The sequence below is a fragment of the Rana temporaria genome, chromosome 1 (genome assembly GCF_905171775.1).
Source record: "Rana temporaria chromosome 1, aRanTem1.1, whole genome shotgun sequence".
In the NCBI taxonomy this organism is placed as follows: Eukaryota; Metazoa; Chordata; class Amphibia; order Anura; family Ranidae; genus Rana; species Rana temporaria.
In genome coordinates, this window is record NC_053489.1 from 618,958,079 (window position 1) to 618,973,212 (window position 15,134).

The 15,134-nt window shown below is 48.1% G+C and overlaps 1 protein-coding gene across 1 annotated transcript in view; it reads right to left on the reverse strand.

The window, feature by feature from the left end:
* NELFA (negative elongation factor complex member A) overlaps positions 1–14,669 on the reverse strand; it is a 61,906-nt gene extending 47,237 nt beyond the window's left edge. Inside the window, exon 1 of the mRNA XM_040335294.1 lies at positions 14,220–14,669. Coding sequence (XP_040191228.1) covers positions 14,220–14,429 — 210 coding nt within the window. The 5' untranslated portion in view covers positions 14,430–14,669. The remainder of the gene's footprint in view (positions 1–14,219) is intronic.
* Between the last annotated feature and the right edge of the window lie 465 nt (positions 14,670–15,134).

The window sequence follows — 15,134 nt, forward strand, 5'->3', positions numbered from 1 at the left end:
AAAAAGTATTGCAATGACCGCCATTTTATTAGGGTGTCTGGTTAAAAAAAAAAAAAAAAAAAAAAAAAAAAAAAAGATATATAATGTTTGGGAGTTCTAAGCAATTTTCTAGTAAAAAAAAAATATATATATATATATCTCAAAACGAGGCTGAGGGCTGAAGTGGTTAAGTACTATATAGTGCAAGTTCACCTTTGGGAACACGTTACATATTCCACCCATATTTAGGGTGCAACAGGATCCCGCTCCTGTAGCATCTCCCTATCCTGTGACTGACAGCAGACCGAAATACTTTGCAGCCGACAGCTTGAAGGTCTCAATGAACTACCACGGTGCTGATGAGCACTCTAGGCCAGGCCTCGACAAAATCCGGGCGCCAGGTCGCAATTGCGACAAGAAATTGTGGCCTGGCGAAGCTTAGGGCTGCAGGCGCGGTAATTGAGGCAATGGCTTTGCGGCCTTCACAGAAGGAAGCCGAGGCCTGCAGAAAGAATCTAGGAGTGGCCATCTTGTGGTGGCCGTTGGCATTACAGGTTACATTACAAGTAGCAAAAACAGCAGTTCTTAGTGTGTTTTTTTAACTGCCATCTCCTTCCCTCTAATTATAACCCCCAAACGTTATATACTTTTTTTATTCTAACACCCTAGAGCAGTGATGGCGAACCTTGGCACCCCAGATGTTTTGGAACTACATTTCCCATGATGCTCCACTACACTGCAGAGTGCATGAGCATCATGGGAAATGTAGTTCAAAAACATCTGGGGTGCCAAGGTTCGCCATCACTGCCCTAGAGAATAAAATGGCGGTCGTTGCAATACTTTCTGTCACACCGTATTTGCGCAGCGGTCTTATATGGGAAAAGATACACTTTTTTTAATTAAAAAATAAGACAACAGTAAAGTTAGCCCAATTTTTGTTTATATTGTGAAAGATGATGTTACGCTGAGTAAATTGATACCCAACATGTCACGCTTCAAAATTGCGCCCGTTCGTGGAATGGCGACAAACTTTTACCCTTTAAAATCTCCATAGGCGCCGTTTAAAAAAATTCTACAGGTTGCATGTTTTGAGTTACAGAGGAGGTCTAGGGCTATAATTATTGCTCTCGCTCTACCAATCGCGGCGATACCTCACATGTGTGGTTTGAATACTGCTTACATATACAGGCGCTACTCACGTAAGCGTTCGCTTCTGTGCGCGAGTTGGCGGGACGGGTGCGTTTTTTGGCTCCTTTTTTAGCTGGCTCCTAGATTCCAAGCAAATTTGTCAAACCCTGATCTAGGTAGTTCATTGATGCTTCCTGTCATTTAGCAACTGTCTGCCCATAAGAGGATTGGGCAGATAGAAACACCAACAGTCTGCAGGAACCATGCAATGCACCCTTGATCTGCAGATTGTGGGTACATTTCTTTACAGGTGCCTAAATAAATGCACTTTTTAGAAAGGTCAACTTATCCTTTAATTATAAGTGCATTTGTTTTTTTTAGTTTTTCTTTAATTCTGTGCATATTCCCACAAATCTATCCATGTGATGGTGTGGCAATGATGCAGCACTGCTCCTGAATTCAAAGCAAAGTTGTCACCCACAGGTGACAACTTTGGTGACTACTGGCATTGTAATTGTTGATTCACAAGTCAGCAGGCTGTCAATCAGCACCTGGCCACACCTTATCCTGTCCACTGCTTTCAGGAATGACAAAACTACCGCTATTGCTGAAACCATCCCACTGTGAGCTGCAGTGTCTGGGAGGGGGAGCAGAGAGAGACAAACAGATATAGCTTAGGCTGGCCGTACATTATGTACATTTTTCCTTTAGATTTACAAAAACCATATAATATGGGTCAAAAACGAAACACTTCCAATTTGTATGCAATCAGGCCGGCCCTTACACTACATAATTGAAAGTAAATCTAAAAGTAGGGTTGTCCCGATACTAGTATCGGTATCAGAACCGTTTCCGAGTATTTGCGGGAGTACTCGTACTCCCGCCGATACCGAAATAGAATACCCCCCCCCCCCCCGCTTGGTTAATACGGGCGGGGAACATTACAGCTTTCATTTGAATAGCTGTAGTGTTTCCCGCCGTGCCGCGTATAGACACTCCCCCTTGCTCGGATGAACTGTCCAATCCCGAGCAAGGGGGGAGTGTCTATACGCATCGCGGCGCGAAAGACTACAGCTATTCAAATGAAAGCCGTCATGTTCCCCACACGCTGTTTAACCAGGCGGCATCGGCATCTAGGTATGAGGGACATGGCTGCATATGTGGGGGGACATGGCTGCATATGTGGGGGGACATGGCTGCATATGTGGGGGGACATGGCTGCATATGTGGGGGGACATGGCTGCATATGTGGGGGGACATGGCTGCATATGTGGGGGGACACATTTAAAAAAAGTATCGGTATTCGGTATCGGCGAGTACTTGAAAAAAAAGTATCGGTACTTGTACTCGTTCCTAAAAAAGTGGTATCGGGACAACCCTATCTAAAAGGAAGTTGAATAAGAAACTTGTATAACCCTTAAGCCTGACTATAAGTCAACAACACGTTATACTTACCTACTCTGTGCGTTGGTTTTGCACAGAGCAGCCTGGATCCTCCTCTTCTTAGGTCCCTCTTCTGCTTTGCTGGCCCCTCCCTCCTGTTGAGTGCCCCCACAGCAAGCAGCTTGCTATAGGTGAAAAACCTCTTGTAGTCCACCAACCCCCAGAGCCCGATCATTCCTGCGACGAGCACACCCACTCCTGCCAGTGTCTCGGGTCCTGATTGGATAGATTGATAGCAGCGCAACCATAGGCTCCCGCTGATGTCAATCAAAATTCAATGATGTGGGAGACGGGGGGCAGAGCTCAGTCCTGCTGTCTGTGTCAATGGACGCAGGACACAGGAGTGCGCCCGCAAAAGGTGCCCCGAGGGACAACGCTTTGACAGGCCACTCAAAAAGAGGAGGAGCCAAGAGTGCAATCGAGGGACCCCAGAAGCGGAAGACACGTTAAAGGCTTTTTTTTTTTTTAAAGTTATCCCTTAAATAAATTCTGTTTTAGTTCTGGCACACTTTATTGTTCCCACACAGGACAGAGACAAATCTCTGGCATTGTAGTCCAATTCATGCAATCCTAATTAGGTTTGCTCCAATCTTATAATTTGCTACACTATCCGGTTACAATGTAAACTTGTTCTATTTAACCAGTATAATGTGAAGTCCTTAAATGTTCTGGCACCCAAGACTAATAAAGGAAAGCTGGCACAAAAACAAAGTACACTTTCAACAAACAGAAGATCATGTAATCACCCCTGGGGCACAGCAAATCATCAGACCTCCAGCTGTGTTTCTTCCCTTTTCCCAATTACACCTCTCGGGTCTGATAATCATAATTTCTGGGCCAATGACAAATCCCATCTTATAAATCTCCAAATGTGTCATAACGGCCTCCTTGCCATGTACAGAAAATGAAATGACAAAAAGATCACTTAACATGGGGTATCCATATCTGCCATCTTGACGCTGTCCACATTAAATTGTGGCTATACACAGTGCAATTTTTTTCTTTAAACAATTAGAAAAGTCATAACTTCCCTTCTGAATGTTCTACAGCAAGGATACGCAATTAGCGGACCTCCAGCTGTTGCCAAACTACAAGTCCCATCATGCCTCTGGGTGTCATGCTTGATGCTGTCAGAGTCTCACTATGCCTCATGGGACTTGTAGTTTGGCAACAGCTGGAGGTCCGCTAATTGCATATCCCTGTTCTACAGTATAACCAAGCTGAAAGGACAAGATAGAATTTCATTAATTGTTTCGCATTGATTTGCAGCACCAAGATACTTTATTCATGAATAAGATCGTATTTCAATCAATTTGCTTATGAAGTTACATGGTGGAAACAGATGCACTCAACTCTTAAAAAGGGTAGTGCACAAGGCCGGTGCCCCCTCTTTTCTTTATTTCTCCAAGTGTGAGGAGGAAGGGCAAGCAGTAAAAATTAAAGTGAAACTTTCTAAGCAGCATATAAACCCTGTGATCTTTCTGCACATAGATTGAAGTGCTTTATTCCTGCCTTGAAGAACAAAATGGTGGTCCGAATGAAACATGAGAAGACAGGCTGCGATGAAAGGACCGGGTTTAATGCCAATATATTCAGGTTAAAGGATCACTAAAGGAAAAAATTTTTTTTGCTGAAATGACTGTTTACAGGGTATAGAGACATAAAAGTTAACTGATTCCTTTTAAAAATAGATTAAATTCAATCATATAATGTGCCTGTAGTTTCACTTTCGTTTTTAAACTGGTTTCATGTTCCTGTGAACTAGAGAGACACACAGAACAAAAAAACAAAACAAATCCAGGGCAGTGTTTTGTTTTTAAAATTAATCTGATTGGTTCTGTTAAGTTTTAGACACACAGTAATGACAGCTTAGACCAGGGATATGCAATTAGCGGACCTCCAGCTGTTGCCAAACTACAAGTCCCATGAGGCATAGCGAGACTCTGACAGCATCAAGCATGAAATCCAGAGGCAGAGGCATGATGGGACTTGTAGTTTGGCAACAGCTGGAGGTCCGCTAATTGCATATCCCTGGCTTAGACCATCGTGAAAAGCTCCCAGTATGATGGTTATAAGGAGCCAGACAACCAGGAAGTGTGGAGATCAGAGCAGTTTTACAGCAACATCAAAGCAAAAACGAGCAATGAGGACATGAAACCAGGACTGCAGTAAGGTAAAGGAAGCTATTTAGCTAAAAAAAATTCCTTTAGTGACCCTTTAAGTTCTTTTGTTTGTTTTTTCAAAGATATTTTGTTTATGCACTTCAGTTAATAAACACTGATGTTTAAGCAAATACCAGAATATGTAATCGAATGTAATGGTTTTAATTAAAAGAATTTGGAGAAGTTCAACTATGCGATTAACCTAAAATCGGTTCCGATATCGCTGTTTTTCTAACCTGACGGCTTATTATTCTAAATAGGAAACCTTAGCCAGAATTACTCTGTCCTCCAAGTGACAGTTGTCAATGTTAATATCTTGTATGACGATGGAAGTTAAAGGGTCACTAAAGGAATTTTTTTTTTTTAGCTAAATAGCTTCCTTTACCTTACTGCAGTCCTGGTTTCATGTCCTCATTGTTCATTTTTGCTTTGATGTTGCTGTAATTCCTCTCTGTTCTGGACACTTCCTGGTTGTCTGTTTCCTGATAACCACAGTACTGGGAGATTTCTCACTGTGATCACCAATCAAGGAGGTGTGATTACTGTGTGTCAGCACCAATCCAGTTTCGGTTTACAAAGCAGCACTGCCCTCCATTGGCTCTCTGGCTCTGTACATCAGAGAACCAGGAAACAACAGCAAAAACGAAACTAAACTACAGGTACATTATATGATTGTTTATTTTTAATCATTTTTAAAAGGAATCAGTTAACTATTATGTCTCTATACCCTGTAAACAGTCATTTCAGCTAAAAAAAAATGTTTCCTTTAGTGACCCTTTAAGTTGTGGGCGGTAGTCATTGGGCTGACTCATCGCGCATGTTCGCTTGCGATCGTCACCAGATTGTAACTTTAGACGTTGTTCCTTTTATTGTATGTTAACAACTTGCCAACCAGCCGCCGTCATTTTACGGCGGCAGGTCGGCTCCCCTGCGCGAGAGCCCGGCCACTAGGGGGGCGCTTTTTTTTCTTATTTTACTTTATTGATTTTAAAACCGCTTAAAAAATAAAAAAATTAAAAAAAAAAAAGAGATTGTGTCACTTTTATTCCTATTACAAGGAATGTAATAGAAAAAGGCATGGTGGGTCCTCTTAAATATGAGATCTGGGGTCAAAAAGACCTCAGATATCATATTTACTTAAATACAATAAAAGAAAAAAAAATGCCCCTTAAGAGCTATGGGTGAAAGACGTTATGACGTCACTTCCGCCCTGCTATAGTATGGAGACGGGTGGGGCCATCTTGCCCTCACTCGTTTCCATACCACTGGCGTGACAGGACCTGATCGACTTCGCCGCTAGCGATGGCTCTGGTAAGCGTCGGAGAGTGCAGGTAGAGCAGCGGGGGGGGGGGGGCCCTCTCCTGCCGCCAATAACTGTAATCTTGCGGCGAAACCGCCACAGAGACCACCATTATGGTAAACCGGACCGCCTGCAGAAAAGATGCCTTGGTTATGGCAGCAGCTGCAAGTGCCGACGTATATATACAGTGGGCGGTCCGTAAGTGGTTAAAAGACAAAAGAATCATTTCAGAACTTTTTACACCTTTAATGTGACTTATAAACTGTACAACTCAAATTGAACAACAAACTGAAACCTTTTAGGTGGAGGAAAGTAAAAATAAAATATGGTTGCGTAAGTGTGCACACCCTTAAACTAATACTTTGTTGAAGCACCATTAGATTTTATTACAGCACTTAGTCTTTTTAGGTACAAGTCTATCAGCATGGCACATCCTGACCTGGCAATATTTTCCCAATCTTCTTTTCAAAAACCCTCCAAATCTTTCAGATTGCAAGGTCATCTCCTGTGCACAGCTCTCTTAAAGCGGTGGTTCCCCCTTAAAAACGACTTGCTGTTGATTGACGTTTTGCCCAAAAACGAGCTCCCCCTGTCGCGTAAGCCGCGTCACGGTTGGCGAAAGGAGCCGAACGGCGAGTCGGCGCTATACTGCGCATGCGCATCGCCGTTCGGCTCCTTTCGCCAATCGTGACGCGGCTTACGCGACAGAGGGAGAGCTCGTTTTTGGGCAAAACGTCAATCAACAGTATGTGAGGAACGCCCACTCCCGCAGGACTCGCAACCCGGATGCACGGGTGAATATGCTGTAGTAAGGTATGTACAGCAGGAAAAAAATAATAAGAGCCTTAATCGTGATGGAATGTGGGGGGGCAGTGGAATAAGAAAAAGTTGTTTTTAAGGGGGAACCACCGCTTTAACCACTTTAGCCCCGGGCCTGTTTTTCAGATTCGGTGTTTACGAGACTAAAACATTTTTTTTTGCTAGAAAATTACTTAAAACCCCCAAACATTATATATATTTTTTTTTCTAACACCCTAGAGAATAAAATGGCAGTCATTGCAATACTTTTTGTCACACTGTATTTGCGCAGCGGTCTTACAAGCGCACTTTTTTTGGAAGAAATTTACTTTTTTAAATAAAAAAATAAGACAATTAATTTTTGCCCAATTTTTTTATATATTGTGAAAGATAATGTTACGCCAAGTAAAATGATACCCAACATGTCACGCTTAAAAATTGCGCCCGCTCGTGGCATGGCGTCAAACTTTTACCCATAAAAATCTCGATAGGCGACGTTTAAAAAATTCTACAGGTTGCATTTGAGTTACAGAGGAGGTCTAGAGCTAGAATTATTGCTCTCGCTCCAACGATCGCGGCGATACCTCACTTGTGTGGTTTGAACACCGTTTTCATATGCGGGCGCTACTCGCGTATACGTTCGCTTCTACGCGCAAGCTCGACGGGGCACTTTAAATTTACACGGGGCGCTTTACAATTTTTAACACTGAAATAAAAAAAAAAATTATCACTTTTATTCCTATTACAAGGAATGTAAACATCCCTTGTAATAGAAAAAAGCATGACAGGTCCTCTTAAATATGAGATCTGGGGTCAAAAAGACCTCAGATCTCATATTTAGGCTTAAATGCAAAAAAAAAAAAAAAAATATTTGGAAATGTAATTTTTTCAAATGACAAAAAATAAATTAAAAAATGTTGCTTTAAGACGCTGGGCGGGACTGACGTTTTGACGTCACTTCCGCTCAGCAGAGCTATGGGGACGGGTGAAGGAGATTTTTCCTTCAGTCTCGTCCCCAGTCACCAGCCGAACGGTCCCGATCGCCTCCGCCGCTACCGACGGCTACGGTAAGCGGCAGAGGGTGGGGGAGAGCGGCCCTCTCCCGCCACCGATAACGGCGATCTCGCGGCAAATCCGCCGCGGAGACCGCCGTTATCGTGTACCAGACCGCCCACTGAAGAGATGAATATCTCGATTGTGGCAGCAGCTGCTGCCGTTACCGAGATATTCATCTTTAAAGTGATGAAGTATAACGACGGTGAGCGGTCGGCGAGTAGTTAAGATCACCCCACAGATTCAGGTCTGGGATCTGGCTGGGCCATTCCAAAATTGTAATCTTCTGGTGAAGCCATTCCCTTGTTGATTTGGATGTATGCTTTGGGTCGTTGTCATGCTAAAAGATAATGTCTCTCTTAATTTTCCGCTTAGCAGCTGAAGCCCGAAGGTTTTGTGCCCATATTGACTCGTATTTGTAACTCTTCATAATTCTCTCTGCGTTGACTAAGGCCCCTGTTCCAGCTGAAGAAAAACAGCCCCAAGCATGATGCTTCCACCACCATGCTTCACTGTGGGTATGGTGTTCTTTTGGTGACGTGCAGTGTTTTTGCGCCAAACATATCTGTTGGAGTTATGGCCAAAAAGTTCAACCTTGGTTTCATCATAACACATTTTTTCCATATGCTTTTGGGAGACTTCAGATGTGTTTTTGCAAAATTTAGCTGAGCTTGGATGTTTTTCTTTGTAAGGAAAGGCTTCCGTCTTGCCACTCCCAAAGCCCAGACATATGAAGAATACTGGAGATTGTTGTCACATGTACCACACAGCCAGTACTTGCCAGATATTCCTGGAGCTCCTTTAATGTTGCTGTAGGCCTCTTAGCAGCCTCCCTGACCAGTTTTCTTCTGTTGTATAATATTTTCACTGTTGTGCCATATTTTCTCCTCTTGATGAGGACTGTCTTCACTGTGTTCCATGGTATATCTAATGCCTTGGAAACTATTGTACCCTTCTCCTGACTGATACCTTTTAACAATGAGATCCCTCAGATGCTGTGGAAGCTCTCTGTGGACCATGGCTTTTGCTGTAGGATGCAACTGAGAAAATGTCAGGAAAGGCCTACTAGAACAGCTGAACATTATTTGGGGTTAATCAGAGGCACTTTAAACAATGGCAGGTGTGTACTGACTCCTATTTAAAGCAGAGTTCCACCCAAAAGTGGAACTTCCGCTTATTCAATTCCTCCCCCCCTCCGGTGCCACAATTGGCTTGGTCTTTGACAGGTATTCTTTCCCACTTCCAGGAGCCTCAACCATGGGTATTGACGTCATGGCTGGGGCCAATAGGAGAGAGGAGCAGGCCTCGTGCATGCGCAGTAGGGTTCCCGGCGTGAAGCCGAAAGGCTACACTGCCGGGTACCCTTACCCGCAATGGCAGCACCCGACAGCTGGAAACATCAGCTGCAGTACCGACATCGCTGGACTACAGGACAGGTAAGCGTCCCATTATTAAAATCCAGCAGCTGCGGTATGTGTAGCTGCTGTTTTTTTTAATTATAATTTTTTTGGGCAAACCTCCGCTTTAACATCAGTTTGAATGGAATTGCTTAATTCTGAACACAGCTACATCCCCAATTATAAGAGGGTGTGCAAATTTATGCAACCACATTATTTTATTTTTACTCCTTCCCCAAAAAGATTTCAATTAGTTTTTCAACTGAGTTGTACAGTTTATAGGCCACATTAAGACCCCTTTCACACTGAGGGCGTATTGCAGGCGCTATAGCGTTAAAAATAGTGCCTGCAATCCGCCCTCAAACAGCTGCACCAGTAAAAAAAAAGTCCTGCAGCAGCATCATTGGAGCAGCGAAGGAGCGATGTGTTTACCGATCCTTCACCGCTGCTGCCCATTGAAATCAATGGGACAGCGCGGCTATACCGCTCGAAATGCATTGCAGCAGCGCATTGCGAGCAGTTTTAACCCTTTCTCGGCCACTAGCGGGGGTAAAACCGCCCCACTAGCGGCTGAAATGCGCCGCAAATCTGCCCATAGTGGAGTTTTACCACCAACACTATGGGCAGCTCAGTGTGAAAGGGGTCTAAAGGTGGAAAAAGTTCTGAAAGTATTTTATCTTTGTCTCATTTTTTACACCACAGAAACCTGACATTCAACAGGGGTGTGTAGACTTTTTATATACACACACACACACACACACACACACACACACTAAATTATATATATATATATATATATATATATATATATATTACATCAGTCTCTGTCCTCACTTTTCAAAGACATGCTGGTAGGTTAACTTCTTGCTGCCCGCACTATAGCTAAAAGACAACTACAGCCTTAATTGCCAGGAGGGCATTGATAGACATTCTCCTGAGCACGCGCTGTCTGCACGTACCTGCGGGTTGCACGCAGCACGCTCCGTAATCACAGTCTATGAGACTTGGCTGATCACAGATCAGGAGTAAGGGACCGATCCTGGCCCCTTACCATGCCAGACAATGAGAACTGATCACGTGATGTAAACAGAAGATTGGTAATCTGATTTTTTTTTTTCCCCCTCACACCATCAGCCCAAGGAAAAAATAAAATAAAACCATCGGTCCCTTACACAGGGAGCCCCGTCTGCCTCATCTGTGCCACCTATCAGTACCCACCAGTGCTGCCCATCAATGGAGAAAAATTGCCAGTTTTCCAAATTTTATTACGAACTATAAAACAGTTTTTTATTTTTTAGTCTTTTCATTCTTTTTTTTAGCAAAAAAAAAAAAAAACAGTGATTAAATAGCCCCAAAAGAAGGCTCAATGTTACAGTGTTGAATGGCTGCGCAATTGTTATACAAAGAGCGTCAGCGCTAAAAACTGAAATTTGGTCTGGGCAGGAAGAGGATTCAAGTGCCCAGTAGGCAAGTGGTTAATTGGCTCCTGTCTAAATTGGCCCTACTCTGTATGTATGAATGGAAGTTAGGGACCACAGGCTGTAAGCACCTTGGGGGCACAGTAAATTTGTTTTAGTTTTTTTTAGAAAGGTGAACTTACCTTTTAAAGTGGATGTAAACACACTCTGATCTAAAAGGATATAGATGCCTCCTGCATGTATCCTTTACCTGTCAAATGTCTCCCCTCTGTCTGCTATAAGAACTGAAAAACTGCAGATTCTGTGGGTGGATCTGTTGTCTGGAGCTCATGGGTGGAGTCATGATGTCACTAGACTCCCCGCCCACCTCTACAATCTCCTTGTCAACATACATTTTCTCCTGTGTATTACACCAAACCTCTGCTATGATCACTAACATCCAGTCAAAACCCAGAAAAGTCACCACATGACTTCAGCATGCCCAATCATGCTGAGGTGTAGAGCAGCCAATCTTGGGAGAGCTGGAGAAGAAAGGAGGAGGGGATCTGAAGTACACAGAATGTCTCTCTCAGGCTCCTGCATGAGATATGTAAATCACCTGTCAATCACAGCAAGGGGGAAGAACCGTCTCCTATTTCTGTCTGTCAGTTTTTATCTCACTGAAAAAAGATAAGAGGATTGCTCAGAGCTGGATTAACTCTTCGTGGAAAGACCGGGCACAGATGACATAAAATCCTATACTGTACAATACAAAATAAAAAAAATCAGGTTTACATTCCATTTACATTTAGCAACCTGGAATCAAATTGTACTAAAACAGGTTTGGGTGCCATTCATTCATAACTGCGCTACAAAACGCAGTCCAATTTGCTGAGAAAAGTGTAAAAAAAAAAAAAAAAAAAACACCCCCCTCACGCCTGGCTCAGTGCCATCATTTGGTACCCGAGTTTCTCTAGCGTGACAAACCTATGCAGAGCAGGCAATTGATGTGAAGTCACACAAATCACACACAAACATACATGAGTGGAACGCGCATTCCCACTACTGGACATCTGCAGGGGGCTTTAGTTGTACTTAAATACATAAATCAATGTAAAGAAAAAAAAAAAAACTGAACAGTGCAATGCGCTAAAACAGACGCAATGCCTATCACATTTTATCACACAGGTAAGCGCAAACCTTCTCTGAATCCATGGAAAAGCGTCACCTCGTACACCGACATTCTAGACACAGCACCTTGCACAGGGGGCACGCTTTCTGACGCACAAGGGGGGGGGGGGGGCGCGCCCTCTCTCATGCACTGGGGGGGACTCTCTCACGCACCGGGGGGGGGGGGGAACTCTCTCTCACGCACCGGGGGGGCCCCTCACGCACCGGGGGGGGGGCCTCTCTCTCACCAAGGGAGCTTCTCTCTCACGCACCGGGAGGGGGGGCCCCCTATCTCACGCATCGGGGGGACCCCGCTCTCACGCACCGGGGGGGGGGGCGCTCTCTCAAGCACCGAGGGGGGGGGCACTCTCACGCACCGAGGGGGGGCCCGCTCTTGCCGACGCACCGAGGGGGGGCCCGCTCTCGCCGACGCACCGAGGGGGCTCTCTCTGACGCACCGGGGGGGGCGCTCTCTCTGACGCACCAGGGGGGGGGGTGCGCTCTCTCTGACGCGCCGGGGGAGCTCTCGCTCTGACGCGCCGGGGGAGCTCGCTCTGACGCGCCGGGGGAGCTCTCTCTCTGACGCGCCGGGGGAGCTCTCTCTCTGACGCGCCGGGGGAGCTCTCTCTCTGACGCGCCGGGGGAGCTCTCTCTCTGACGCGCCGGGGGAGCTCTCTCTCTGACGCGCCGGGGGAGCTCTCTCTCTGACGCGCCGGGGGAGCTCTCTCTCTGACGCGCCGGGGGAGCTCTCTCTCTGACGCGCCGGGGGAGCTCTCTCTCTGACGCGCCGGGGGAGCTGCTCTCTCTGACGCGCGGGGGGACGCTCTCTCTGACGCGCCAGGGGGGACGCTCTCTCTGACGCGCCAGGGGGGACGCTCTCTCTGACGCGCCAGGGGGGACGCTCTCTCTGACGCGCCAGGGGGGACGCTCTCTCTGACGCGCCAGGGGGGACGCTCTCTCTGACGCGCCAGGGGGGACGCTCTCTCTGACGCGCCAGGGGGGACGCTCTCTCTGACGCGCCAGGGGGGACGCTCTCTCTGACGCGCCAGGGGGGACGCTCTCTCTGACGCGCCAGGGGGGACGCTCTCTCTGACGCGCCAGGGGGGACGCTCTCTCTGACGCGCCAGGGGGGACGCTCTCTCTGACGCGCCAGGGGGGACGCTCTCTCTGACGCGCCAGGGGGGACGCTCTCTCTGACGCGCCAGGGGGGACGCTCTCTCTGACGCGCCAGGGGGGACGCTCTCTCTGACGCGCCAGGGGGGACGCTCTCTCTGACGCGCCAGGGGGGACGCTCTCTCTGACGCGCCAGGGGGGACGCTCTCTCTGACGCGCCAGGGGGGACGCTCTCTCTGACGCGCCAGGGGGGACGCTCTCTCTGACGCGCCAGGGGGGACGCTCTCTCTGACGCGCCAGGGGGGACGCTCTCTCTGACGCGCCAGGGGGGACGCTCTCTCTGACGCGCCAGGGGGGACGCTCTCTCTGACGCGCCAGGGGGGACGCTCTCTCTGACGCGCCAGGGGGGACGCTCTCTCTGACGCGCCAGGGGGGACGCTCTCTCTGACGCGCCAGGGGGGACGCTCTCTCTGACGCGCCAGGGGGGACGCTCTCTCTGACGCGCCTGGGGGGGCGCTCTCTCTGACGCGCCTGGGGGGGCGCTCTCTCTGACGCACCTGGGGGGGCGCTCTCTCTGACGCACCTGGGGGGGCGCGCTCTCTGACGCACCTGGGGGGGCGCTCTCTCTGACGCACCTGGGGGGGCGCTCTCTCTGACGCACCTGGGGGGGCGCTCTCTCTGACGCGCCAGGGGGGACGCTCTCTCTGACGCGCCTGGGGGGGCGCTCTCTCTGACGCGCCTGGGGGGGCGCTCTCTCTGACGCACATGGGGGGGCGCTCTCTCTGACGCACATGGGGGGGCGCTCTCTCTGACGCACCTGGGGGGGCGCTCTCTCTGACGCACCTGGGGGGGCGCTCTCTCTGACGCACCTGGGGGGGCGCTCTCTCTGACGCACATGGGGGGGCGCTCTCTCTGACGCACATGGGGGGGCGCTCTCTCTGACGCACATGGGGGGGCGCTCTCTCTGACGCACATGGGGGGGCGCTCTCTCTGACGCACATGGGGGGGCGCTCTCTCTGACACACCGGGGCTTTTATTTTTGATGCGTCTCCTTTGATTTCAATGAGAAATTGATCCCAACTTGTGGCTGTCATCCATAGACAGATAATCTATAGGCGGGGAGGGAAGTACCAATGAAGTGTCTGAATCGCTCATCGCCACCTGAGGAACGTTCTGCAAGACGGACTTCCGCCTCTGACAGCCCTAGACTGTAAGCTCTACGGCCCAGGGGTCGCGTGACAGGCAGGAACCGCTGGGCCTTGTAGTTCGGAAGTCTCACCTCGTCCACGGTGCGGCGCGGGAGGTGCAGCATCCCCAGCAGCAGCTTCAGCTTGACGGCGGAGGAGAGGTTGTGGAAACACAGGCGCACGTTGTCAATGACGGTGGCGGTAAGCAGCGAGGCGATGCTGGGGGGAGCCCAGAGCTCGTCCGCCGAGCCCAGCTTGTTGTGAAGCCACAGGCCGGTGTCACTCTCCCTCATCGACGCCATCTTGAGAAAAAAAAAACATCGCGAACAGGCATTTTATGAGGACACCTAAAAAAAAAGCTGCGAGGCCCCCCTCTGGCGCTGTGAGGCGGTGTATCAGTGCCCGCGCTGAGTTCTCGCGATACCTGTGTGCGGGGGGCGGCCATGTCTGGCTCCTGTAGGTGACAACTTCGTGTCTGTTCCCATACCTTATACTGTTATAAAGCGAACAGAGACGGGAGGTGACGGCGAGAGCTACCTGAACTGACAGCTAGGATCGTCATCATTGTCTGCCCACATCAAAGATGGCCGACGGACGCTGGAGCGCGGCTGCCCTACATGGCAATACCCACTAGCACCATGACGACGCGATTTTCCTCTTTGTATAAGTGCCCACAAGGATCAAAATAAGTTCAACTTCAAATAAAAATTAAAAATGAGTGAACACGCAGACTTTTTATTACAGCAGAGAAATACATTCAATAAAGCGTTAGCAAAACTTTTCTGGTGCTGTGATTCTGTTAAAAAATCTAATTTTGGAAAGTTTCCTTTAGCCCCTGTTCAACCGGTGCAACTTGTCATGCAATTTGACCAGTGGCAACCAGTTCACAAGGGGCGCAGCCCCCCACCACCCAAGCCTGCAGCACCGCCTCCCAGGTCGTACCATCTGTGTGGCTGTGCACTGTGTGTGGTGCCAGACCAATAGGTTTCTACCAGGTCCGTCACCCC